Source organism: Scyliorhinus torazame, chromosome 21 (genome assembly GCF_047496885.1).
Source record: "Scyliorhinus torazame isolate Kashiwa2021f chromosome 21, sScyTor2.1, whole genome shotgun sequence".
Classification (NCBI taxonomy): Eukaryota; Metazoa; Chordata; class Chondrichthyes; order Carcharhiniformes; family Scyliorhinidae; genus Scyliorhinus; species Scyliorhinus torazame.
The window spans coordinates 43,188,662-43,214,312 of NC_092727.1; the positions used below are offsets into that span (position 1 = coordinate 43,188,662).

At 48.2% G+C, this 25,651-nt stretch overlaps 1 protein-coding gene across 2 annotated transcripts in view; it reads right to left on the reverse strand.

Annotated features, from left to right (window-relative positions):
• The window catches only part of LOC140398257 (neuromodulin-like), a 232,277-nt gene that overhangs the window by 75,456 nt on the left and 131,170 nt on the right, over positions 1-25,651 (reverse strand). Inside the window, exons 1-2 of one of the 2 annotated variants that reach the window (XM_072486711.1) lie at positions 16,634-16,836; positions 3,727-4,066 (exon numbers count right to left, since the gene is read on the reverse strand). In XM_072486711.1, coding sequence (XP_072342812.1) covers positions 3,727-4,066; positions 16,634-16,648 — 355 coding nt within the window. In that variant the 5' untranslated portion in view covers positions 16,649-16,836. Of the gene's footprint in view, positions 1-3,726; positions 4,067-16,633; positions 16,837-25,651 lie in introns of those variants that run through there. The other variant, XM_072486709.1, reaches the window with a different exon arrangement.

The following is a 25,651-nucleotide window of genomic DNA, read 5'->3' on the forward strand; positions in this document are numbered from 1 at the left end:
AATTCTGGGGAACTAATATCTAATTAAAGGACAGTGTAAAGTATATCGCTGATGTGGTTTTGGTTGTGCTAAAAGAAAAATGACTTGCTCTGATGTTGCCTCTAAAAATAATGCTTCGTTACTCATGCTTTTAGTCTTTTGTTACAGTGAAAGTCTTAAAATGCTAAATCTTGTTGTTTTACCCTTTCAGCTATTCATTGGAAGTTTGAAGTTCTCATTAAAATTTAGCAGTCTCTTATCAGCTCACATTTGATCTTGTTGCACGTGGATACAAAGTTCTTCATAATCTGAGAAGTTAGAAATAGGACTGAATATTGTGCAATCATCTGCAAAAATCCCCATTTTGACCTTATGATAGGGAAAAGTTTGTTGATGAAACAGCTCAAGATGGTTGGGCCTAGGACGCAACCTGGGAGGCCCACCTGCAGTGATATCCTGGGCTGAGGTGATTGGCCTCCAACAAATAATAATAATCTTTTTTATGTCACAAGTAGGCTTTCATTAACATTGCAATGATGTTACTGTGGAAATCCCCGAGTCGCCACAACACGGCGCCTGTTCGGGTACACTGAGGGAGAAATCAGAATGTCCAAATCACTCGACTACATGTCTTTCGGGACTTGCGGGAGGAAACCAGAGCACCCGGAGGAAACCCACTCAGACACGGGAAGAACGTGCAGACTCCGCACAGACTGTGACCCAAGCTGGGAATCGATCTAGGGTCCCTGGCGCTGTGAAGTAAGAGTGCCAACCACTGTGCCACCCTGCTGCCGATTATAGTCATCTTCCATTATGCTAGGTATGACTGCAGCCAATGAAGATTTTCACCTGGATTCTCACTGACTTTTATTGGGGTTCCTTGTTGCCACACTCACTGAACACTTCCTACATTACAACCGTGATCTCACTTTAAAATCAACTCCTTGGTTACAAAATGCTTTGTGATGTGCTGAGGCCATGAAAGGTATTGTCTGGTCTTATGACCAGCAAGTCGGCGCCGGCTCTGCACCGGTTCTCCATCCGGTGGGAGGGGCTAGCAGCCGCGCTGTCTAAATCCGATTCACCTGCGGATACAGTCGGAGAATGGCAGGGTCCGCGGCAGTGCATGCGCACGGTTGTGGCCTGCAGCGGCCGCGCCATGCAAATGGCATCGGCCTCTTGCGGACCCGGTGTGCCAAAAACTGATCCCCTGTAACCAGCCTCGCCAACCCCGGACCACCCCCCACCAATCCCCCCAGCCCCCGCCGAAACCCGCCCCTGCCAGCAGAATAGCTCCCCCCTAACTGTGGCGGCGCTGGACTCATAGATTTTACAGTGCAGAAGGAGGCCGTTTGGCCCATCGAGTCTCCACCGGCCCTTGGAAAGAGCACCCCATTTAAGCCCACCTTAACCCTGTAACCCCGTAACCCAACCCAACCTTTTTGGGCACTTAGGGCAATTTATCAATCCACCTATCAAGCACATCTTCGGACTGTGGGAGGAAACCGGAGCACCCAGACGAAACCCACGCAGCCACGGGGAGAACATGCAGACTCCACACAGACAGTGACCCAAGCTGGGAATCGAACCTGGGACCCTGGAGCTGTGAAGTAACTGTGCTAACCACTGTGTTACCATGCCGCCCCTCAGTCCACAGTCGCCACCTGAGGTCCCACGCCGTCGGGGACTCGGTCCATCGGGGACGGAGCATCGGGGGAGGGCCTCATGTGACATCCTGAAGCCGTCCATACAGCGTTCTACACAATTTTTGAGGGGGCGGAGCATCGCAGAAATGGCACCGCCCCCGATTCAGGCGTAAACAGAGATTCTCTGGCCCATCGCCGAACGGGATTTCGACATCGCCAATTGGAGAATCCAGCTCATGATATAAATGCAAGCTCTGATTTTCTTACTTTTCAATAATATGATAATGGTTCAGGTTCTATAATGGGTGGATGCACTTATCCAGATTAGTGTAGGTAATGAAGAAAAAACTAGCTGCATGTCCATAATGTGGGGGCGGGAGAGTTCTCCGGCTGCATTGCACCCGGCGCACATTTTGCGATGTTGGGAGAGTTGCGGGACAGCCCCTAAACGGGGTTCAGCTGGGTGCTGATCAGTGTGCAATGCTCGGCCCACTGCAGCAGACGTAATCTGGTTCACGTCCTTGCTGACCAGGTTAGTATATTTAAATCAGTGATTATTTTTTTACAGTTTCTGCCTGGGCTGCTCTGTTGTTTCCAGGCAGGGGTGACTGATGGGGGCGCCCTGATATGGGGGTCTCTAATATGGAGAGATCTCTGATAATGGGGTCTGAGTGACGGTCATGCGGAAGGGGTTGGGTCACTCTCGTATGCGCTTGTCGTGCAGGGGGACGACCCGTAATTCCCGTGGTGCTGGGGCGGGGGGGGAGGATGACCGACTTGTCAGTGAGGCTGGGGAAGCAGGATTTGCATTGGGAGAGGAGCCAACAGCCGAACCTCGGCATCGGGTCACCATCTCAAAAGGGTGGCTCGATAGCAGGATTCCGAATGGAATCCCACAAGCTCCCTGTCATGCGTAAATTACAATGACAAGGGAGGGAGAATTGCTCCTGGACACCGCTCCTAGCACCACCGCAGACTAGGAACGATTCTACTCCAGCAGAACTTAGGGCGGGATTCTCCGTTGCCCGACGCCAAACTTGTAATCGGCGATCAGGCGGAGAATCCCTTTTTACGATGGAATCGGGGGCGGGGCCTGTTTTCGTATGCTCCGCCCCCTCGAAAATGCGCCATCGAGGAGCGTGCCGCATGCCGTTCGGTCAGCCTCAGAACGTTACCTGAAGACTCTCCCCCAATGCTGCACCCCCGATGGGCCGAGTTCCCAACCGCGCGGGGGACGTGTGGTCTCAGCGGTCGGGAACCTGGCGTGGCGGGTACGAACTCGGTCCAGCGCCTCCACAGTCGGGCGGGAGCCGTGCTGCTGGCCGGGGCGGTTTCGGCGAGGGCTGGGGGAATTGGTGGGGGATGGCCAGGGGGTGTCCCTGGGGGCACTATCTGGCAGGTTGGGTCCACGCATGGCCGGCGCTGTGTTGTCAAGCCCGACCGCTGCAGGTCATTGCCGTGCGCATGCGCGGCCACGGTCCCGCAAATTTTCCAACCGTCTTTGTCGTGGCGCAGCTGCGAACCCTTCACCGGTTGGAGGATCGGTGCTGGGGCGGCGCTGATTTTTTTTGACGTAAAACGCCACGGATCTTCCGGACTTAGCCTGAAAATCGGAGAATCCAACCCTTAGTCTCCCAAACCATGAATCCAGCCTTCCGTCATTTTTGGGAAGAATTCAGCCCAAGGTTTCTGTCATGATGAAGTCAGATGGACACAACGTAAAATCTGTTTTCTCTCCATGCAGGTGCTGCCAGACCTGCTGCGTTTTGCCAGCATTTTCTGTTCTTGTTCCAAATTCCAGTATCCACAGTATATTGCTTATTTTAAGGTTTCTGCCTGTATGTGCTTATAGAGTTCATACTCACAAAATAACATTAACACCTCACAGTGCTTCACGGGATTACTATTGAACAAAACTAACACAGAGCCAGGACAATATGGCAGGTGAACAAATTTACTCAGAGGAGTAGGTTTTAAGAATTGACTTAAAGGAGGAAAGGGAGTAGGTGAGAATGTTTAGGGAGGAAAATCTAGATCATACACTCCAGGCAGCTGAAAACAGATCTGCCTGAGAGATTAACGGCTTTGAATAAGTTCCTACCTGTTTCTGACTGCTCCCCATTGACAGATGCCCCCTCTTTTGCCTCTTCGTTAACTCCGCTTTGATCCTCCCCTTTAGCCGCATCAGCTGTTCCCGAGTTCCCAGCAGTCGTGCCGGCCGCCTCAGGTGCTTCTGCGGACACATCCTCCTCGCACTCCAGCGTGCCATCTGCCTTCTGCTCAGACTCTTCCTTCTCTCCCCCCTTGAGCTTCTTCCTGGTCATGTGGCCACGGAAACTGGCCTGGATCTTGGCCGCAGCTGCGTTTGCCTCCTCATCGTCCAAGGGGATGTCGAGAATATCTTCCTCCTCGTGTTTCACGCAGGTTTCTTCCTTATCGGCCTTCATTAAACACAAGGAAAAGGAAAAAAACAAGTTATTAGACCTGCGTGATTCATAAAATCTTTGCCACTCTCTGAAAAAAAAGCTTTCCCCCATCTCCAAGAAAATATGTCACCAGTCGAAGATAAAGTACAAACATTAATTGTATTTGGTTTGGAGATTACTACGAAATCCAATTGGATTCAGCAGATAGGTGGGCGTTGAGCAGCAGACTGCAAAGGCAGATCTCATGATATAAATCATTCGTGTACCATAATATTGTATTTATGTGGGTGGGTGGAATTATTCTTCATTTTCTCCCACTCTGGGTATCCAGCCTTCCTCTCACACGACACCTCCTCTCCAACACAGCCTAAGTCATGAGATGATGCCCACAAATGTCTTGGCTGAACCACAATGAGGCATGCGCAAGCGGACTCAAAAGAAAACACCCTCTGCCATCTAAGGACTCAATTTTTTCCCCTTGGACTGGTTCAGTGCCAAGGCTGATACCTTTGTCAGCTCGACTGTGGCAAGCTCTGGTGTGACACTAAGCCATAAACAAGAACAGGGATCCTCACTCCTGCTAGCACAGGGGGAAAGCAGCCAAGATCCTGACTTGACTTCTACTCCAATGATCTTGCTGAAAAAAAGAACATTGGTGGGAATTGGGGAACCATAGGATTGTGCCCAAATCTGATTCGAGTCATAGTTGCAGGTACTGCTGAAACTTAGGCAATCTAGGCTTCGAAGGTTGACTAATCAGTTGAAACATTGGAGAGGGATGAAGGGAGAAAATTGTAGGAGGGAGCAAATTTTTAAAAAATGAGATTCAAATTTATGTTTGCCCAGGAAGTAGTCTGACATTCTCATCATTAGTCCAGTAATGCATTTAACATGAGAAGCTCTGATCTATTTTCAGAGTCGTCTGATTACTGCGCTATCTTGAAATCCTCACCGGTGGTGCATATAACCCTTTCACATCGGGAATTAAATTCAGTTCAGAGCACCAGGTCATGCAGTGGTTTAAAAAACTACGATCTCATTGCTGGATCTTGGCCTTGAATCGAGATCAGCTGTAAGCTCTGGGTTTTTTTTTAATTCATTGAAACATATTCAAGCAGTTGGAACCCGTCTCCTAACTAATTCATACATCTGTCTCGAATTCAGCACAAATTGGCACTAAACAGGATGATACTGAGGAAGCTAACAAGGATGGCCAGATTTGGGAACTGTAAATGTTACTCTGCCATAGTAATGAATGATATTCTGATATTCCGTTTAAAGGCACAATGTTGCTTCTGTGTAAAAACACTTAATTGCATCCAGCCCATAATGCGACTGATCTAGGAGGGTTGAAGAAAGGGTACAAAATAAACTCTTTCTATTCACTGAGTTCTCTCACCTTAATAAGCACAGAAAGAAAAAACCATGTAATTAGGAGAAAATAATGAATCTGAACCCAATAGAGTTCATCCCGCCATTCTGAAATTTATAAAAAGTCCTGTAAAGTAAAACTTATTTCCCCAGTTCCTATATTTAATAATTACGCTAACATGAGGAAGATACTGCAGAAGCTGGAAATCTGAAATAAAATCAGAAAATGCGGGAAATACTCAGCAGGCTTCTGGAGAGAGAAGCAGGGTTGTAGTGGTTGGATTTCCATCCTTGAGGCAGGCAGCAGGAGTCAAAAAAGAAATTCCTGGCTTGGCTCACCCCTCCATAGAAAGTGCCAGGAAGGCTGAGATTTTCACCTTGCATGGTAGGCTGCAGTCGGGTGAGCTGACCCAAGAAAATGGGCTGCTGGGTGTGGAGGCAGGCTGTTTAAAATGTCCACCTCAGTGCAGTGGGACTTCGATCCAGTTATAATAAAAACAGCGACGGCCTCCCAAACAAGCTCAGCCAAGAATACCTAATGAGGCCTGACTGACAGCCTAAAAACTCATTAGCCCATTGAAACAGATGAGCCCCACCATGAAAATTACTCGGTTGACTCTGGTTCTCTGACCCATGCTGTCAATTGTACAATGCTTATTTACAAAAGATAAAAAGTCTTCAAATTCTTGCACTTCGACTGCTGATCCTGTAACGTGTTCAGATGATCAACACTTTTATTTGCCTGCATTAAAAATTATGGCTGGGATTCTCCCCTACCCGGCGGGGCGGGTGTTCCCGGCAGGATGGAGTGGCGGCAAATCACTCCGGCATCGGGCGGCCCCAAAGCTGCAGATTTCTCCGCACCTTTAGGGCCCAAGCCTTCACCCTGAGGGGCTAGGCCCTCGCCGGAGTGGTCGGCGCGCCGCCGACCGGCGGGAAAGGCATTTGGCGCCACGCCAGCCGGGACCGAAGGGACTGCGGCGGGCGGCAGAAGTCCGCGGATGCGCGGGAGCGTCAGCAGCTGCTGACGTCATCCTCGCGCATGCGCAGGGGGGGTGTTACTTGTGCATCGGCCATCACGGAAGCTGTGGCCGAGGCGGAAGGAAAAGAGTGCCCCCACGGCACAGGCCCGCCCGCGGATCGGTGGGCCCCGATTGCGGGCCAGGCCACCATGGGGGCACCCCCGGGGCCAGATCGCCCTGCGCTCCGCCCCCCCCCCCCCCCCCCCCCAGGACCCCGGAGCCCACCAGTCAGCCAGTCAGCACAGAATCCCGCCAGTCCCGCCGGGAAGGTAGGTGGCTTGATCCACACCGGCGGGACTGGCATGACAGCAGCGGGACTTCGGCCCATCGCGGGCCGGAGAATCGCCAGGGGGGGCCCGATGACCGGCGCGGTGCGATTCCCGCCCCCTCTGAATTTTCGGTGCCAGAGAATTCGGTGGCCGGCGGGGGCGGGATTCACGCTGCCTCCCGGCGATTCTCCGACCCGGCGGGGGGGTCGGAGAATCTCGCCCTCGGTTTTTTTGGAGAAGGAAGGAAGTTATCAATTAATTACTTTTATCTTTTTTTTACACATCCTCATATCATTGTAGGGTTCATTGGTTAAACCAAATTTATTCTAACTCAAAACTAGAGCCGCTCCCCCGGTATACGACACTAGTGTCCCAGCCCGGGACGAAACAAAATTCCCAACCAAGTCTGGGATGGTATTTGAAAGGCTTGATAATGAGTCTCAGCAGGACAGGCCTCTGCCTGTTACTATGGGAACTCATACTCCACAAGCCCCAAGGGGAGATCAATGAGTGATCTCTCATGGTCCTCGTGAGGGTTTTCATGAATGGACATGGAAGTGCCTAGCTTGGCATGGGAGTATGAGCGGCTATAGAGATTGGTCGAAGCTCATATCTTGGAATCGGGGCAGGAGGAGGACCTTTTAAACTTACTTTTCTAACGTTTCCCTCATGCAGACAACAGTTCACAGCACCTCTGAGTTGCTGTGGACTACAGCTCTTTGAAAAGCCAGCCTGACTCCATGAAAATTGCGGAAAACTAGGACATGCCTGTCCTGTGATGGAGCCAGTCAGCACAGAAGTGCAGGGAGTGGGCTCACACCCTGAGTTTATTCTGTTGTTTAAAACCAATTGCTCTTTCCATCTAAACATAACTGTGCTAATGGAAGACCCTATCAGCCAATTTTTACATCTTTCTACATGCTAATGAGGCATTTCGCTCACTGGGTCCGTATTCACACCTGGTAACATTTTCATAAATTTCTCTTTTGAAATTTTCTTAAAGTTCACTTGTTTGCCTGATTTCCACATTGAAACATGCAGCTTGTTATTTTACAGAATCTGTCTCCTGCCTCCATTTTGCAACTTTGATAGAGATAGACCACTATTATTCTGAACATAAATGGGAGTGTTTTTCAACGAATTAGCACCCCATTTTTGGGTGTAAATGTGTCAGTAGAAGGGCTGAAAATTGTGAAAAGGAAACACCGCGTCACTGTTGAACATAGGCACGTTGCAATTTTCAGATAGGCCTGAGTTTCGGCAATCAATGGTGCTCCCATTGGAATCAGCATTGACGCTACCACAGATTGGGAGGCCATCACATACATTTTCACCTCATGTGTTCATTAGCTACAGAAATGGAAAGCTGAAAGCTTTGCTGTGGTTTATCATAGAATCACAGAATTTACAGTGCAGAAGGAGGCCATTCGGCCCATTGAGTCTGCACCGGTCCTTGGAAAGAGCACCCTACCTAAGCCCACACCTCCATTCTTTCCCTGTCACCCAGTAACCCCACCTAACCTTTTTGGACACTAAGGGGAATTTAGAACGGCCAACCCTGCACATCTTTGGACTATGGGAGTAAACCGGAGCACCCGGACGAAACCCACGCTGACTCGGGGAGAACGTGTAGACGCCACACAGTCACCCAAGCCGGGAATCGAACCTGGGACCCTGGAGCTGTGAAGCAACAGTGTTCACCACTGTGCTACCGGACCGCCCAAAATTAACAAAATTTCAAACATAGAATCCCCATAGTGCAGAAGGACTCCTTTTGGCCCATCGAGTCTGCCCTGACCCTCCGAAAGAGAACCTAACCCAGGTAAAAAATAAATTTAGAGCATCCAATTATTTTTTCCAATTAAGGGGCAATTTAGCGTGGCCAATCCACCAATCCACCTATTCTGCACATTTTCCGGTTGTGAGGGCGAAACCCAGGCAAACACGGGGAGAATGTGCAAACTCCACACGGACAGTGACCCAGGGCCAGGATCGAATTTGGGACCTCGGCATCATGAGGCAGCAGTGCTAACCACTGTACCATCGTGCTGCCCCTTGCGCCACTGTGCTGCCCAGGTTGTAAAGACCCCCCCCTCCCATGCTCTTTCAATAGCACCTTCAAAACCCATCTAGTACCTTGAAGGACACCATCCACCTCCAAGCCGCACACCATTCTGATTTGGAACTGTATCACAGTTCCTTCACTGTCGCTGGGTCAGAATCATGAAACTCCCTTTCTAGCAGCATTGTGTCTGTACCTACAGCACATGAACTGCAGCAGTTCATGAAGGTAACTTCCCAGGCCCATTAGAGCTGGACGTTAAATACTCATTTTATCACTGGCTTCCACGTCACAACAAATGAAAAGCAAATTTGGAATAAAAAGCCATGTAATGTTGCATTGCTGTAAAAAGCTACCTGGTTGACTAATGCTCTTTTGAGAAGGAAATCTGCTATCCCGACTCTGTCTGGCCTATATATAACTCCAGCCCCCAGCAATGTGGTTGACCCTTAACTGCCCTGTGAAATGACCCAGCAGTTGTCAACATCACCATCAAAAGGATCAACAATAAATGCTGAACTTGCCTGGGATTCCCAGGTCCCATGAATGAATCAAAGAAAACCTGCCCTAAATTTCTCTCTTGCAAATCCACCAATCAGTCAATGCTGGCAGGAATAGCCTTTTGAACCCTAAGAACCCAAGGTTCTGAGCATTTGTGCACAACATGTTATCTTCTTTGGCAACGCCTTCTCCACCTGCTCTTTTTTGTTGTGATCCTCAATCAGCTGTCCAGTTGGATGATGAAATGAAAAACATAATGTGATCTGAAATGCTGACAAGGTTGAGTTTAATGTGCCATAGATTGGCTTCTTCTAGTTTATAGAAAGAGAAGAGAGAGGCCAGATTACAACGGTGTACCATGTGTTAAGGCACCCTGGGCAATGCAAGTCAATTCCAGCCCCACCTGTCCCTGAGTTACAATACTAGTGAATTAACCAATAATTCTTATAAAAACCCGAAGTCTTTGGCCCTTGGCTGCCCAATAATTACAGTCACCAGGTTTGTACGTTTAAACACATTTACTGTTTATTTATAACAAGAACTATGATGAAGTACACAGCAGATGCAGTTGGTCGACTATTAACTAACATAACTCGCACTTTAACCTGCCCCCTCCACCCTCTGCAAACACACACACATGAGATACAAACACAGAGGGGTGAATAAAAGTAAGAAAAAGTAAGGGAAAGAGAAAAAATTCTTTGCTTCAGATGATGGTTCTTAGCATGGTTTCTTCACAGTAAACTTAAAGATTGGAGTCTCTGGTTTTCAGCCTGTAATGGTCTTTGCTGCAGTTCTAAAATAAGATGCTCACAAGGTTCCTGGAGAGACAGTCTTTGTTTCATCAATCTTTGCTTTCAGTTTGTGGTTTGTTTCCAGGCCTCTGCAGTTTAGGAAATGCAGTACTCACAGGCAACAGGCCTTCTGGAGAAAGAGAGTCGATTCACCCCATCTTTTCTGGGCGAGCTAACAGATTCTGGACTTTGCCGGCACAGCCTGTAATGGTTCTGCTGTAAATAGATTCATCCAAGCTCTCTGCCAGTTCAGAAACACAGCCTTTCTGGAGAAAAATGGAGAGGAAAGAATAGCACAACCTTCCTCAGGGTTGCCAGGAGTCAAACTGAAAGCAAACCGAAAACCTCGGGGCTCTGAAAACATTCCAGTGGGATTGGATCCAATCACTACCTGTTACCGGGCTGAGCACAGCCTTTTGTGGCCAATTCATTGTCCACCAGCCAAATCAATCAACCTGAGCCCCGACCCATCTCTGTAATTGGTGCCTGCCAGTCTACAACTCCAGTTTAAACCAGCACCTGCTTCTGATTTCTTCAGCTTGAATTAAAGGTTCAGGGTGCTTGCCTTAAAGCCACACGTCCATTAATCATCCATGGATCAAAACTATAATGGCAAAATTAAAAGAAAGGGGAAATAAGTGAATAAACAGGAAGGACCTTTACACAGAAGAGGTTGGATTTTCCATTTCAGTGGCTAAGTGCCGGCTGAAACGGAAAATTCCTGGGTATTTTACGGCGCCAATATCGGCGCCGAACCCGCAGTGGCAGCGGGTGAAACCTTGGCTCCTGTGGCAGAAACGGCCGGGGAATGGCCAGGTCCGTGGCCCCGCATGTGCATGGTGACGGCCTGCAGTGGTCGTGCGTACAACATGGGGCTGGCCGTGCGCGGATCCGACCTGCCAAATACGCCCCCACAGGCCTTTGCAGAAGTCCACCCAGCCAGCGGTACGGTTCCCGGCCGACTGTGGAAGCGCTGGACACGGTCCGCGGTCGCCAAGCCGGGTTTCCGACCACTAAAACCAACCGTGCGGTCGGGAACTCAGTCCATCAGGGGTGGAGCATCGGGGGAGGGGCTTCCGATGACACCTCCAACGCCTTTCCAATGGCGTGAGGCACGCGACGCGACGACACCATTTTGGAGGTGCCGGAGACTCAAAAACCCGCGTCAAACTGGCACCGCCCCCGATTTAGCCGTCGGAAGGGATTCTCTGCCCGATCGCTGATTACAATATCGCCGTCGGGCAACGGGGAATCCCGCCCAAGATGTATCCATTGGAAGCAGTGAAGGCGCCTCTGTATAGGTTTAATTATAAGTGAATAAAGGAAAGGTTGGGATGTTAAGAACTAAAATCGTGACCCTAAGTTGGCATTGGCCCTGGTACTTCGTCTTCTGCAGCCTCTGTGGCTTAATTTCTCCAGCATTGTAGGTATTCCTCTTCACATGAAGGTGCATGTTATTCCTCCTTCAAAAACGGTTTCCTTCTCCTGGAACCAGAGCGGAAGAACTGATAAATTCCAGTGGTCGTGATGGAATGCACTGCCTGAGGATTTGGAGAGGGCAGCTTAATTTGAGGCATTCAAGAAAAAATTGGATTATTTTGTGCAAAGGTAGAATGTGCAGGGTAACGGGGAGAAGGCAGAGGGTATGGAACTAAGTAAATTTCTCATTCAGAGAGCCAGTGCAGGTATGACAGGCCGAATAGCCCCCGGTACTGTAACAATTCTGTGATAACAAGCAGTGATATCGAAATATCAGTCAGTATGCAATTGACAGTACGTGCATCATCCAAATACATTAGATTCTTTCAGACTGCATCGATGCTAAGTTGCGGGAAAGGCACTTCCATGTGAAGGGTGGGTGTGCAATCTGCTCCATTGTGAGGGAGAGATAGATATAAGTGGCAGACATGATGGGTGTTCTGTATTAACGGAAGTTAATAGTAGGTTCTCCCAATCATTGCTTGGTGTTTTACAGCAGAGGTTGATTTTCTATGTGCTATTCTTCCAAGCGGTTGGCAGCTTTTTACCACTATCGAAAAATGCCACCACCACCACCCACTCTGCCTCGTCATTACCAGGAGAATTTCAAAACTACCACTTGAGAAACGGCCCATTGTCTCCTAGACATTCTTTCTCCAAAGAAGGTTGCTACCGTAAAAAAGCTGCAAAGCACCACTTTGAGTTCCCTAAATAATGTACGTAACCTGGTTTCCAAGTGGGAGTGCAGTATTAAGATGCATATATTATGGAATTGAGGGCCCGTTTAGATTAGTTGACTGAATGGCTGGTTCGTGATGCAGAGCGACGCCAACAGCCCGGGTTCAATTCCTGTTTCGGCTGAGGCTATTCATGAAGGCCCCATGTTATAACCTGCCTGCTTACCATTGGCTGGGGACTAATGACAATCCCACAATGCTGTGGGAGTATAAGCTTCCCCAATGAGGGGGTCGGAGAAATCATTAGCAGACTCCCTGTATAAATAAAGCTGGCCAGTTTGGAACCAGCAGGAAGGAGTGAGCAGCAAGCGAAGTTGCTGCTGCTGTTGTATATATATGTTATTGTAAGTAAATGTTATTTCTTTGTATCCTTAAAACTCGTGCTGGATTCTTCATGGCCCTCACAAAACTCCACTTTCTCAACCTTGCCCCTCATCTGAGGTGTGGTGATCCTCAGGTTAAATCAGCCCCAATCAGCTCGCCGCCCCAAAGGGGAAAGCACGTCTGAGAATATGGCGAATTTATTATGGAACTGCTTACTTTAAAAAATACATGCAATTAAAGTTTTCCCTCTTGAGTGATAAAGGGTGGTAAAGGAATTGAGTTTAGATAACCAGTTATAGCTGCAATTAAAAAAAAACACCTTTCCTTCTGCATTGTCACTAACTGTGCCTAATTGGCTCCTTGGAAACAAGCACTACGCACACACATATATTTTCCCAACTCAAACAGTAGGAAACAAGCCTAACAAGGTTTTCCACAGGGAAACAGTTGAGACTGCTGCCGTTGATACGAATCCTAGTTTTCCCTGGTAGTGATGCAAATTTAGCACAATCGCCACAATTTTAATCTTTCTATTTCACCTTTCCGCATTTCCCTTTTGATTTATTCCATTGCGACTGCGACCGGCCTTTCCAATACCTGTTCAAACTGGCCAATCTCCATTTGCCAGCTGGATCTCAGCAGGTACTGAGTAGCCACTCTGCTTATTGCAATCCAACCCACACTCAACAACCAGACTCAGGCATTTCCAGCAGGGGCGAACAGATGGTAAACTGAAGCAGGCACTCTGGCTAATCTTAACTCTCCTTAGCCGAGAAATGCTGGCAAAATTCTTCCATACCAACAACAACTTGCGAATATCTGACACCTTTAATGTAGGGAAACATCCGAACCCTCTTAATCTGTCCAGCTGGATATTACACTGTGCAGGACGTTACTCTGCTGTGTCATCAAGAGAGCTTTACAAAAGCCATCTTTATTTTTCTTTTTTTTTGTTGCTGCCCAGATCTTAACCCACACAAGTGGCCGCTCACCCATCCCCCTGCTGTGCTCACTGACCCAGATTTGCTGCCGGGTCCTAAACACTGCCATTTTGAAGTTCTCATATATGCAGATGTCTTTGTGGCCCTACCCGCCACAATTTCTAACATCTTCCACCCCAGCAGACCACCAGGAACTCAGTCCTCTGCTTCATTACCCCTCCCCTATTTTAGTGCAGCCGGGTCCTCAACTGCCGAGGGGAGAAGTTTTAGGTATTTTCTCCTCAAACTTCCTCATTTCTCACCTCTGTCTGACCATTTAAGACGCTTCTTAAAACATTTCGCTTTGGTCAAGATTTTGTCCAACTGCCCTCAAATCTCCTTTTCTCAGTGTCAATTTTTGTTTCATAATGCTCTTGGGCCCGTTGGGAGATTCATGCTGTGCTCAAGGTGTTCTGTAAATACAAGTGTTTTCCATTTCTGTTCCTTTGATTTCCCAATTTTTTCTTGACAAATTTTTTGAAGAAGCATTTTTAGCCAATACGGACACACATTTCGTGTCTGGTCCAACAGATAGAAGCTCAGTTTAGAAAGGGCCCATCTCTGTTCCCACTAAATAGACTGCAGCATTCCCGGATATCAAGAGATTACTGCAGTCTACACACAAATAATGCTGGGAGAGGAAGTCCCAAAACACACCATCTTTAAAATGGCAGGTACAGGGAAAATAAAACTGAGAGAAAGGTTTGTGTTGACTTGTCAGTTCAGAATGGCAGAGAGCAAAACTTGGCATGTTTGAGAGTGACAAGGTGACAATGTGCGATCTTGTGTGCACAAAGTCACAATGTGTTGTATTAGTGACATTAGATATGTAATGATGGGCAGTTCAGCTTCATCGATCTCACAAACAGGGCATAGAAAATCTTAAACCCTTTCAATGCATCTGCCTGAGACTAGTCTTGAGCATGTCATCGATGGACGTCTATGAGCAGATGCCTCACACATCCTGTTGGCCATGGATGGCATACGATGTGTGGAGGGGCCAGCATCATTGGGAAGGGGAAAAAGCATTTTAAAGAGAAGACGCTTTGCCTCCACGGACCAAAACAATAATTTAGCAGTCAATATGCTCTTGGCAATTTCAGGTACCATTTGCCACTTGTACAGCTTCACTCATAACTTTCAAGCATATCCAGACTTAATGTAAGAGCCGATCGTGAGTGACATGCTCTCTGAGCTTTGACACAGAGGATAAATGGAATAGAAGTATCTGTCAAGCTTCCACTTATCATTCTTGGTGCTGTCCATGAACCACAGGAGTGACCACTGGCGGTCAGTTCACCACCCCACCTCACCACTACCCCCCTCCCCCCCACCCACCCCACCCCAACAAACCCCATCTCCCACTTGGATGTATTTAGGAGATGTTTGGCTCTGATGGAGGAGGCTAACAATGAGAGCAAGTCAAGGCAAAAGGAGACATTTCCTCATATAATCATATCCTTGAAATCGCTCTGGACTACATATTAATTTTGCAACACATGCCATTAATTTCAAATGGATGGAGTGCTTCTATTTTGGGTCCATATTCTGTTGATGCCTCATGTTCTGCCTCACAGCCCTGAGGACCCGGGTTCGATCTCAGCCCCGGGTCACTGTCCATGTGGAGTTTGCACATTCTCTCCGTGTCTGCATGGGTCTCACTCCCACAACCCAAAGATGTGCAGGGTAGGTGGATTGGCCATGCTAAATTGCCCCTTAATTGGAAAAAAAATAATTGGGTATTCTAAAAAAAAATTTTACATCATGTAACAGTAGCAAACCCATGAAGACTCCAATTTGTTTTGATATATTAATTGGGTGAATTACAGAAAGAAACATTTGTCTAATGCAGAAATATTTGCATTAGAAGTCAGACACCCTGTCGTTACAGTATCAGTGAGACCTGACAGCACTATATTTACTTTATAAACTGTGTTATGGGCATCATAGTGTGAACACATTGGTCCATTAATTACTAAATGCCCTGTGTGCTTTGAACATACTTTCCATTGTTACACATCCCAATATTTATAAGGATGTAAGTAAAAATTCAAAACAAGGAAGAGTATTTTAACCTCTTTAAGCATGGCCCCTTTATATCTTTAGATCCAACTGCAATTCAAAATGCCTGTGATATTTTATTTCTCCTGTCTCTTACTTGGCAAATTATTCCAAACATATATTGCTCTTCAAGCAAAGAAGTTCCCTGTCTTTTGCTTATAATATCCTACTTTTCCAGCAAGGTTACCCAATTAAAACCAATCAATACTTGGTATGTTATAAAAGAGAGGAACATCGCAAGTTTAAATTGGAGAAATATATCACCGCAGCCACATTTTTGGATTTTAAGAATTCCATCCTGAACTACAAAATAATATATTTTGCTATTACTGTGGAAGTGCCTCTGCCAGCTTGTATATTTCCTGATCCTTACATCAAATTCAAGCTCTAGTAGCCGATGCATCTTTCTGGGAGAAACTTTGATGAAGAGCATCTTGTTAAGTGTGCACCATTTTTAAATTTCCAAACTACATTATGCACGGCGCACAGAAAATGATATGTCTTGACAATAGATGTTTCCAGACAAGATACTTCACTGGAGCTGCTACAAGAAATCAGCACTTAAAGAGTTAAAAATGCAGAAAGCCAATTCGCCAATTCTTCAGTTAAAACTTCACTCTCAGGGTACATCTCATTAAGAACTGTACTTTTTCCATGAAATATAAACCACACAAGTAAAACTGCTAGAAACCTCACAGCTCAAATCTCTCCAAGGCTCCTTTGTGCAACTTTTAGTTGTATATTCATTTTATAAAATAAAATATTCTACCGACAGCCGATGCATTAGACAAGATAATCAAAGTGATTTATATTGAAAACGCTCCCCAAATGTCATTGACACAAGTTATCACCTCGCTGTTCAGCCTGTCTCACGAATGTGCATCAATACTAGTTCAAAACTAAAGGTTCCATAACCATCAGACTTGAATTCTGCAGACAAATCACAATGAAACAAATGCAAAAAACGAGAAATTATACATACAGTACAGCAATCCATCCTAAAACGACTGGGGATTAAAGTCTGAAATCAGCTGCTGGGGTTTAGTGACTGCAGGTAAACAACAAGGTTGAGAGCGAGTGCTGTACTCTAGACTCTTGCTTCCTTCTGTCTCTCTCTCTCTCTTTCCTTCTGTCTCTCTCTCTCTCTCTTTTCTCTCTCACTCTCTTCTGGACTGATCGGCTTCTGCAGGTGTTAAAACTAGACCATCACTGATTACATAACCCCCGTCATTAGCAGAAACCGACCTATCACCAATCCACACAAAACTTGGGCTCTTTCCATGCAGAATTCTAACCGGCTCTGCCAGTGATGTTTTTCTTCACCAATGAATGTTGTCTTTTTAAAAATTCTTTTCTCTATTCTCAGCAGACATGTTGCAAGACTGTTACAGATGAGCTTCGGCATTCCACAGTTCCTCCTGTCCTCATTTTCGCTCTCTCTATCCCAGTCTATTTTTTACTCTCTTTTTCTTCCAGCTCCCACACACGTCGAGACTTGGTGAAATTAATTCCACAGCCTTTTCATTCCAATTTTGAGTTAATTGTACAGATATTTATTTTTTGTTCCTAGTTGTGAGAAGCATATTTTCACAGCATAAATAAATGACTTTTCCTTTGAAATTACTCCATAGCAATAATTCTTCATTTCGGTGCATACAAAATTGCTGTGTGGAAATCCACACATGGCAGAATAGTAACAGTATTTTTCAGTCCATTTTGAAGCAGCATTTAGATGTGAGCATGCACTGATATGAACAGAATGTTCCTTTTGGTAATGGTGAGTTCTATTCGCTACTCCATTATAGAACCGCTACAGTGCAGAAGGAGACCATTCGGCCCATCGGGTCTGCACCGACCTTCTGAAAGAGCACCCCACCTAGATTCACCACCCCCCCCCCCCCACCCCATTCCATCTCAACCCTTTAACCTAACATATAAATCCCTGGGACACTAAGGGTCAATTTTAGCACGGCCAATCTACCTGATCTGCACATCTTTGTACTGTGGGGGGAAACCGGAGCACCCAGCGGAGTCCCATGCTGACATGGGGAGAATGTACAAACTCCACACAGTCTACCAGGTCAGAATTGAACCCCGGTCCCTGAACCTGTGAGGCAGCAGTGCTAACCACTGTGCCATAATGCTGCCCTATTATCATTCGCCGATGCCAGCAGCATCTATGACTTTCTTCTATTTCAATCAGCCACTGTGTCTTGTGGGCAGTAATATCAACATCTAGGTGGTTACCATTGACCAGAAACTGAACTGCCTAACCATAAATACTATGGCTACAAGGGCAGAATCTTGCGGCAAGTAACTCAACTGTCGGCTTCCCAAAGACTGTCCATCATCTACAAAGCACAAGTCAGGAGTATAATGGAATATTCCCCACTTGCCTGGCTGAGTGCAGCTCCAATAACACTCGTGAAGCTTAACACCATCCAGCACAAAGCAGCCCGTTTGATTGCTCCCCCTTCCACAAACATTCACTCCCTCCACCACCGACAGACAGTGGTAGCCATGTGTACCATTTACAAGATGCACTGCAGCTACTCACCAAGGCTGCATAGCTAGCATGTTCCACAACCGCTACCATCTAGAAGGACAAGGGCTGCAGACACATGGGAACACCAACATCTGACATAGAAATCTATCGCCGTTCCTTTACTGTCACTGGGTCAAAATCCTGGAATCCCCTCCCTAACATAACATCACTGTTGATGTACCTACACTTCAGGGACTGCAGCAGTTGAAGAAGGCAGTTCACCACTACCTTCTCAAGGATAACTAGGATGGGCAATGAAGGCTGGCCTTGCTAGTGACGCCATATCCCGTAAATAAATTTGAAAAAAATCCACCTGTACTAGCACAACTTGGGAAGCCATTCCAAAGAATCCTGACTGTGATCAACATCTCTCCTGATGGTGTTAATTCATGCTGAAGAACTATTCCATGGCTGTAGATGCACCCCGTCCACATCAGTCCCACCCTCCCGTCTCCCCAGTACCTTGACCCAATGGCCATCTTTTATGTCTTTGTCCATACAATGAGCATCAGTGGGTTATTTGACCATGGGCGTTTCGCAACTGACAACACACACTATTTTTTTCCAACAGGAGTCACTGGATTGCAATCAGGAGCAGAAACACTTGACTTACTATTCTCCTTCCCTCACACAGAGTTCCGAGGTCATCTATGCATTCCCTCACATCACCTTGGCTGCGATCACCCAACAAATTTCAAACAGAACAAATGCAAGTTTCCCTATCTGGATAACTGAATTAATTGCGCGTTAGATAATACACGTCCCAGTGAGTCATCCGGGGACTGAACCCCGATCAAACATGTTACCATACTTCTGCAACTAGTCACCATCTTTATTCATGAGAAAGTTACACTGCTGCAGCCACTCAAAACTTCTGGATGTAATTATACTGCTGAAATAATTCAGAGGCAGCAGAGAGGCACGCAAATATTCAAGGCTGAGATAGACAAATTTGTGATCGACAAGGGAGAACATATAATTCATAGAATTCCTACAGTGCAGAAGGAGGCCATTCGTCCCATCAGGTCTGCACCGACTCTCTGACAGAGCACCCTACCTAGGCCCATTCCACCGCCCTGTTCCTGTAACCCCCACCCAATCTGAACATCTTGGACACTAAGGGGCAATTTATCATGGCCAATCCACCTAACCTGCACACCTTTGGACTGTGAGAGGAAACTGGAGCACCCGGAGGAAACCCTCGCAGACACGGGGCGAAAGTGCAAACTCCACACAGTCACCCAAGGCTGGAATTGAACCTGGGTCCCTGGCGCTGTGAGGTAGCAGTGCTAACCACTGTACCACTACGCTGGGGTTATGTGTGGGTAGACAGGCAGAAAAATGGAGTTCAGGCTATAGCCAGGTCAGCCATGATCGTATGGCAGAGCAGACCCAATGAACTGAATGGCTGACTCCTGCGCCTATTTCTTATGATCTTGTGATCTGTTGGCTGAATTTCTTTTGGTATGAAAATCATCGAAGTTCCCAATAATGCATTGGTAACCTTAGTATATTCTGGGGAGCAGTTTGGCTCGGTTGGCTAAATCATTGTATCATCATGCCGAGTAAGACCAGTTGCATGGGTTGAATTCCCGTACCAGCTGAGGTTATTCATGAAGGCCCCGCCTTCACAACCTTGCCCCTCACCTGAGGTACGGTGACCCTCAGGTTAAATCACCACCAGTCAGCTCTCCTCCTCAAAGGAAAAAGCAGCCTATGGACATCTAGGACAATGGCGACTTGACTTGACTTTAATATTCTGTTTATACCTCACTCAAAACAGCAATTCAAGAATATTGAAGGCAACTTAATGCGTTCATCTGACTTCTGGATCCTCACTTGGGATCTGAAGTGAACATTTTCTATCTCCTCTCCTACACAGCTTGCCGGGCCCATCCAATTTCTGTTAAGTTATTAAATAATGGAATATTGCTTCATTCAATGGCTTTATTTCCTGCCCTCCCTCTGCCGATGTTTAGATGGGAGCAGACAGGTTCGATGGAAAATCAACAGAAGATCTCCGCCACGTCACTGCTCATTTCAGACCGAACGGATTTCCTATCGCAAGCAAAGCTTGATGTACATAAGATGTGCTACACCTGTCAGCATACTAAGTGGCGGATGAGTGGATTGTACAAGCACTAATGGGGGGTAGATTGAGAAAAGGCAGAGTTTCAGTGCAACCCCCTCCAGTTCCCCGCAGCCCCATACTCACACACGTACATAGGAAATATGTAGGACATCTACAGATCCATTTCTTGTAGTTCTGTGAAGAAAAGGCAGCCTAGAATATATATATATATATTTCAATAATGATTCAGCCAAGATTCTCACTAGTAGTAATATTAATAAGTGAATCTTTGAAGCATCTGCTGTACCGCCATGTGCAACTCGGAGTGAGAGGAAATTGGAAGCTTGATTAGTGCACGCTGTGATTTAAGCCAGCCTTACAGTAAGTTCACACAAGCTGCTGTTTACTGAGGAGAGAAGCAAACAGAACTGATAGTAGAAGGAATATCAATCCAGAAATAGAAGAAAATGCTGCTCTGGAAGAAGCCTGATGGTTCAATTCTGGTGGATCATAGAATGAGAGAATGACAAAAAATAAAATTGTGCAGAGTACAAGGATGCCATTCAGCCCCTTTAGTCTGTGCCAGCTCCCTGAAAGAACATCCAATTGGTCCCATTCCCCTGTGTTTCCCCATTGTCTTGCAATTTTTTATTTTTTTTTTGCAGAAATCCAGTTCCCCATTGAAATTTAATTTTGAATTTATTTCCACCACTTTAGCATCTTAACAAGTCACTGAGCAAAAAATATTGGTCGGTATTCTCCGCTTGCCGACACCGAAATTGCATCCTTTTGACGCTCCGCCCCCTCCAAAATGGCGTCATCGGTGAGTACACCGTACGCCGTTGGAACGGCCTCAGGACGTCAATTGAAGGCCCTCCCCCGATTTCCGCCCCCAATAGGCTGACTTTCCGACGGCGTGGATCACTTGTGCTCTGGGTTTTCGTCAGCCTCGCGTGGCGGCTGCGTACTGTGTCCAGCGCCGCCACAGTCGGGGGTGGGGGGGGTGGGGAGGGAGGGAGCCATTCCGCTGGCCGGGGGGACTTCGGCGGCGGCTGGGGGGGACTAGTGGGAGGTGGTCGAGGGGTGGCAAGGAGGGTTTACAGGAGGGCACTATCTGGCAGGCCAGGCCGCGCGCGGCCAGCGCCCTGTTGTACGGCATGACCACTGCAGGTCGTCCCCGTGCGCATGTGTTGCCACGGACCGGACCCGGCAATTCTCCGGCCGTTTCTGCCGGGTCGCAGGGAGTTTAACGTGGTGCGGCTGCTAACCCCCCCCACCGGGTGGAGCATCGGTGCAGGGGTGGCACCGACATTTTCATCTTAAGACCAGACACATTCTCTGGACATAGCCTCAAAATCGGAGAATCCAGACCATTCTCTTTGGCCTAAATTTTCCGACTCTGCCGTGGCGGGTTCCCCACCCGCCCCTCACTGGCCCACCGCCCCCAGGCGGATGCAGCGAGCCATTCAAACGCCCATAGACTTCGGCTGGGACTGGAAGATCCCGCCGACGGGAGGGATGGGTTCGGGGGTGGGCAGAAAATGATGGCTGTATCTCAGGCTTGTGTTTCTTTGTTCGCCAATTGTTTTCAATCAAATACAACATCTCGATGTTCGCTTTGTTTCTGGGAAGAGATTTTCGGGTTGGATTTATGGTTTCAAGTTGGTGGTCCTGTCACAATGCCAGCTGGAGCAACAAGAAAATATCTCAGGAATGTGAGTTTGGAGGTCAGAATACTCTGTCCAATTTTCACGAATGAAGCAGAGTTACAATTTGTCAAATTCACCTTGCTCCCACAATAGGTTAAATATAGAAAATAGTACAGGCCTGATGGGCCAAACGACCTCATTCTATCCTGTAATATTCTATAGTTCAATGCAATTTTTCCACTATGTTCACAGTGCCACTGACACAACTTGACCAGCGGAAGTCTTATGTCTTGAATTGAAATGAAAATCGCTTATTGTCACAAGTAAGCTTCAAATTAAGTTACTGTGAAAAGCCCCTAGTCGCCACATTCCGGTGCCTGTTCGGGGAGGCTGGTATGGGAATTGAACCATGCTGCTGGCCTGCCTTGGTCTGCTTTAAAAGCCATCTCTTTAGCCCTGTGCTAAACCAGCCCCTTCCGTTGTTGTTCACCTCACATTCAGTGTCTCGTGTAGATGAACAGATATAAGATTGTGATTATGTTTTAATAATCACATTGAGAGGCTTAGATGGTTGATGGAATCAATAACGGATATGGAGGAGGGATTAAATAGCATTAATCTCCTTAAAGGGCTCAAAGAATGTTGGAGCTCACGAGAACAAAGTTCAAAAGTTTTTCTCTTTCATCCCAATTTCCTTCTCTTTCCATGCGCTGCCCCCCCCCCGCCCCCCCCCCCCCCCCACACCCCCACCCTTCCCCGGCAACAGTGCTTCACCCTGTTCAATGGCCACATGAGGTTCTCCACCATTTCAGAATTCATGCTTCATAATATATTCATGAATGAGTTTAGATAGTTGAGTGTCAGCAAGTTATTTTCAGCATGGGGTCATCACAGTCATGTTCAATCTTGTCATTGATGCACTATCAATTACAACGAGACGAGAGTAGAATGTAATCAAAGCTTTATTACACAGAGATGTGTGGCCTCCTGCAGCAGCTTACGAAATGGCTGCTGTTGGGAGAGCACACACATTTATACTCCGCCTCCTGGGCGGAGCCAGCAGGCAGGAATCTGCCCCCATACCTGTAGTACAGGCCTTACCGTAATATCCATATGTACAATATAATACAACAGTGGTGACTACCACATTCACCCCCTGTTAAAAATGAGTCCAGAGGCGGTGGTGGAAACCTACATACATACACATTGGTTTTTAAATGATAGAGAGTTTACAAATTTAGACGATCGGGTGCCTTGGTCTGTCGTTGAGAGCGCCGCAGTGCTGGTGGCGACTCAGGCGTAGACTCCGGGAGCGTGTCGAAATCTTCTTCATCCCCGGGTGGGAGCAAGGGGAGGACGGATTGTCCTGGAGCGGGGGCTGCGGTGGGGTGCGCCGGGGGAGGGGAGGGTGGTGCCGGGACAGGGGGGGAGGGGTGTGTGGGGACCCAGCTGGTGCCAGATCCCTGAGGGAGACCATGTCTTGGCGGCCATCGGGGTACGCTACATAGGCATACTGCGGGTTCGCATGGAGTAGCTGTACTCTCTCAACCAACGGGTCCGCCTTGTGGAGCTGCATGTGCTTGGGGAGGAGAACGGGTCCTGGAGCTGCCAGCCATGTCAGGAGCGAAACCCCGGAAATGGACTTCCTGGGGAAAGCAAAGAGACGTTCATGGGGGGTTTCATTAGTCGCGGTACACAGGAGCGACCGAATGGAGTGAAGTGCGTCGGGGAGGACCTCCTGCCAGCGGGTGGCCGGGAGATGTCTGGACCGTAGAGCCAGCTGGACGGCCCTCCAGACCGTCCCTTTCTCCCTTTCCACCTGCTCGTTTCCCCGGGGGTTGTAGCTGGTCCTCCTGCTCGAGGCAATGCCCTTGTTGAACAGGTATTGGCGCAGCTCATCGCTCATGAATGAGGATCCCTGGTCGCTGTGGACGTAGGCGGGGAAGCCGAACAGAGCGAAGATAGTGTTGAGGGCTTTGATGACGGTGGCAGATGTCATGTCTGGGCATGGGACGGCAAAGGGGATTCGGGAATATTCATCAACCACACGTGAAAGTACATGTTGCGGTCGGTGGAGGGGAGGGGCCCTTTGAAGTCCACGCTGAGGCGTTCAAAGGGGCGGGAGGCCTTCACCAGGCGTGTACAGTCTGGCTGGTAGAAGTGCGGTTTACACTCCACGCAGACCTGGCAGTCTCTGGAGATCGCCCTGGCTTGCTCGAAGGAGAAGGGCAGGTTGCGAGCCTTGATGAAATGGTAAAAACGTGTGACCCCTGCGAGACAGAGGTTGGCGTGCAGGGTTCGGAGTCAGTCCACTTGAGCGCTGGCACCATGTATCTCGGGATAGGGCGTTGGGGGGTTCGTGGAGCTTACCGGGGTGATACAAAATCTCGTAATTGTAGGTGGAGAGCTCGATCCTCCACCTCAAGATTTTATTGTTTTTGATCTTGCCCCGCAGTGTGTTATTAAACATGAAGGCAACCGACCGTTGGTCAGTGAGGAGAGTGAATCTCCTGCCGGCCAGGTAATGCCTCCAATGCCGCACAGCTTCAACGATCGCTTGGGCCTCTTTTTTGACGGTTGAGTGCCGAGTTATGGAGGCATGGAGGGTGCGGGAAAAGAATGCCATGGGCCTGCCTGCCTAGTTCAGGGTGGCGGCCAGAGCGACATCTGATGCATCGCTCTTGACTTCGAAGGGGAGCACCTCGTCGATCACGTGCATCGCGGCCTTGGCGATGTCGGCCTTGATACGGTTAAAGGCCTGGTGAGCCTCGGCCGCCAGAGGAAAAACTGTGGATTGAATGAGTGAGCGGGCCTTGTCCGCATAGTTTGGGACCCACTGGGCGTAATATGAAAAGAACTCCAGGCAACGTTTGGGGGCCTTGGGGCAGTGGGGGAAAGGGAGTTCCATGAGGGGGCGCATGCGATCGGGGTCGGGTCCCAGAACTCCGTTCTGGACCTCATAGCCGAGGATGGCTAAGCAGTTTGTGCTGAACACGCACTTCTCCTTGTTGTACGTGAGGTTGAGGAGAGTGGTGGTGTGGAGAAATTTGGCAAGGTTGGCGTCATGGTCCTGCTGATCATGGCCGCAGATGGTGACAATGTCCAGGTACGGGAAAGTGGCCCGCAGCCTGTATCGGTCAACCATTCGGTCCATCTCCCGTTGGAAGACCGAGACCCCGTTGCTGACGCCAAAGGGAACCCTAAGTGGTAAAGGCAGCCGTCTGCCTCGAACGCAGTGTATGGGCAGTCCACCTTGTGGATGGGGAGCTGGTGGTAGGCAGATTTCAGGTCTACTGTCGAGAAGACCCGGTACTGTGCAATCTGATTGACTATATCAGATATGCGTCGGAGGGGGTACGTGTCGAGCTGCATGTACCGATAGATGGTCAACGACCATCCTGTTTTTCTCCCCAGTTTTGACCACTACCACTTGGGCTCTCCAGGGGCTGTGGCTGGCCTCGATGATGCCTTCCCGAAGCAGCCGCTGGTCTTCAGACCTGATGAAGGTCCTGTCCTGGGCACTGTACCATCTGCTCCTGATGGCTTTGCAATCTGGGGTTAGGTTTGCAATTAGGGAAGGCAGGTCGACCTTAAGAGTCGCGAGGCCGCACACAGTAAGGGTGGTAGGGACCCGCCGAATTTCAGGGTTAGGCTCTGATGGTTGCACTGGAAGTGCAGGCCGAGTAGCAAGGCAGCACAGAGGTTGGGGAGGACGTTGAGGCGGAAGCCACTGAA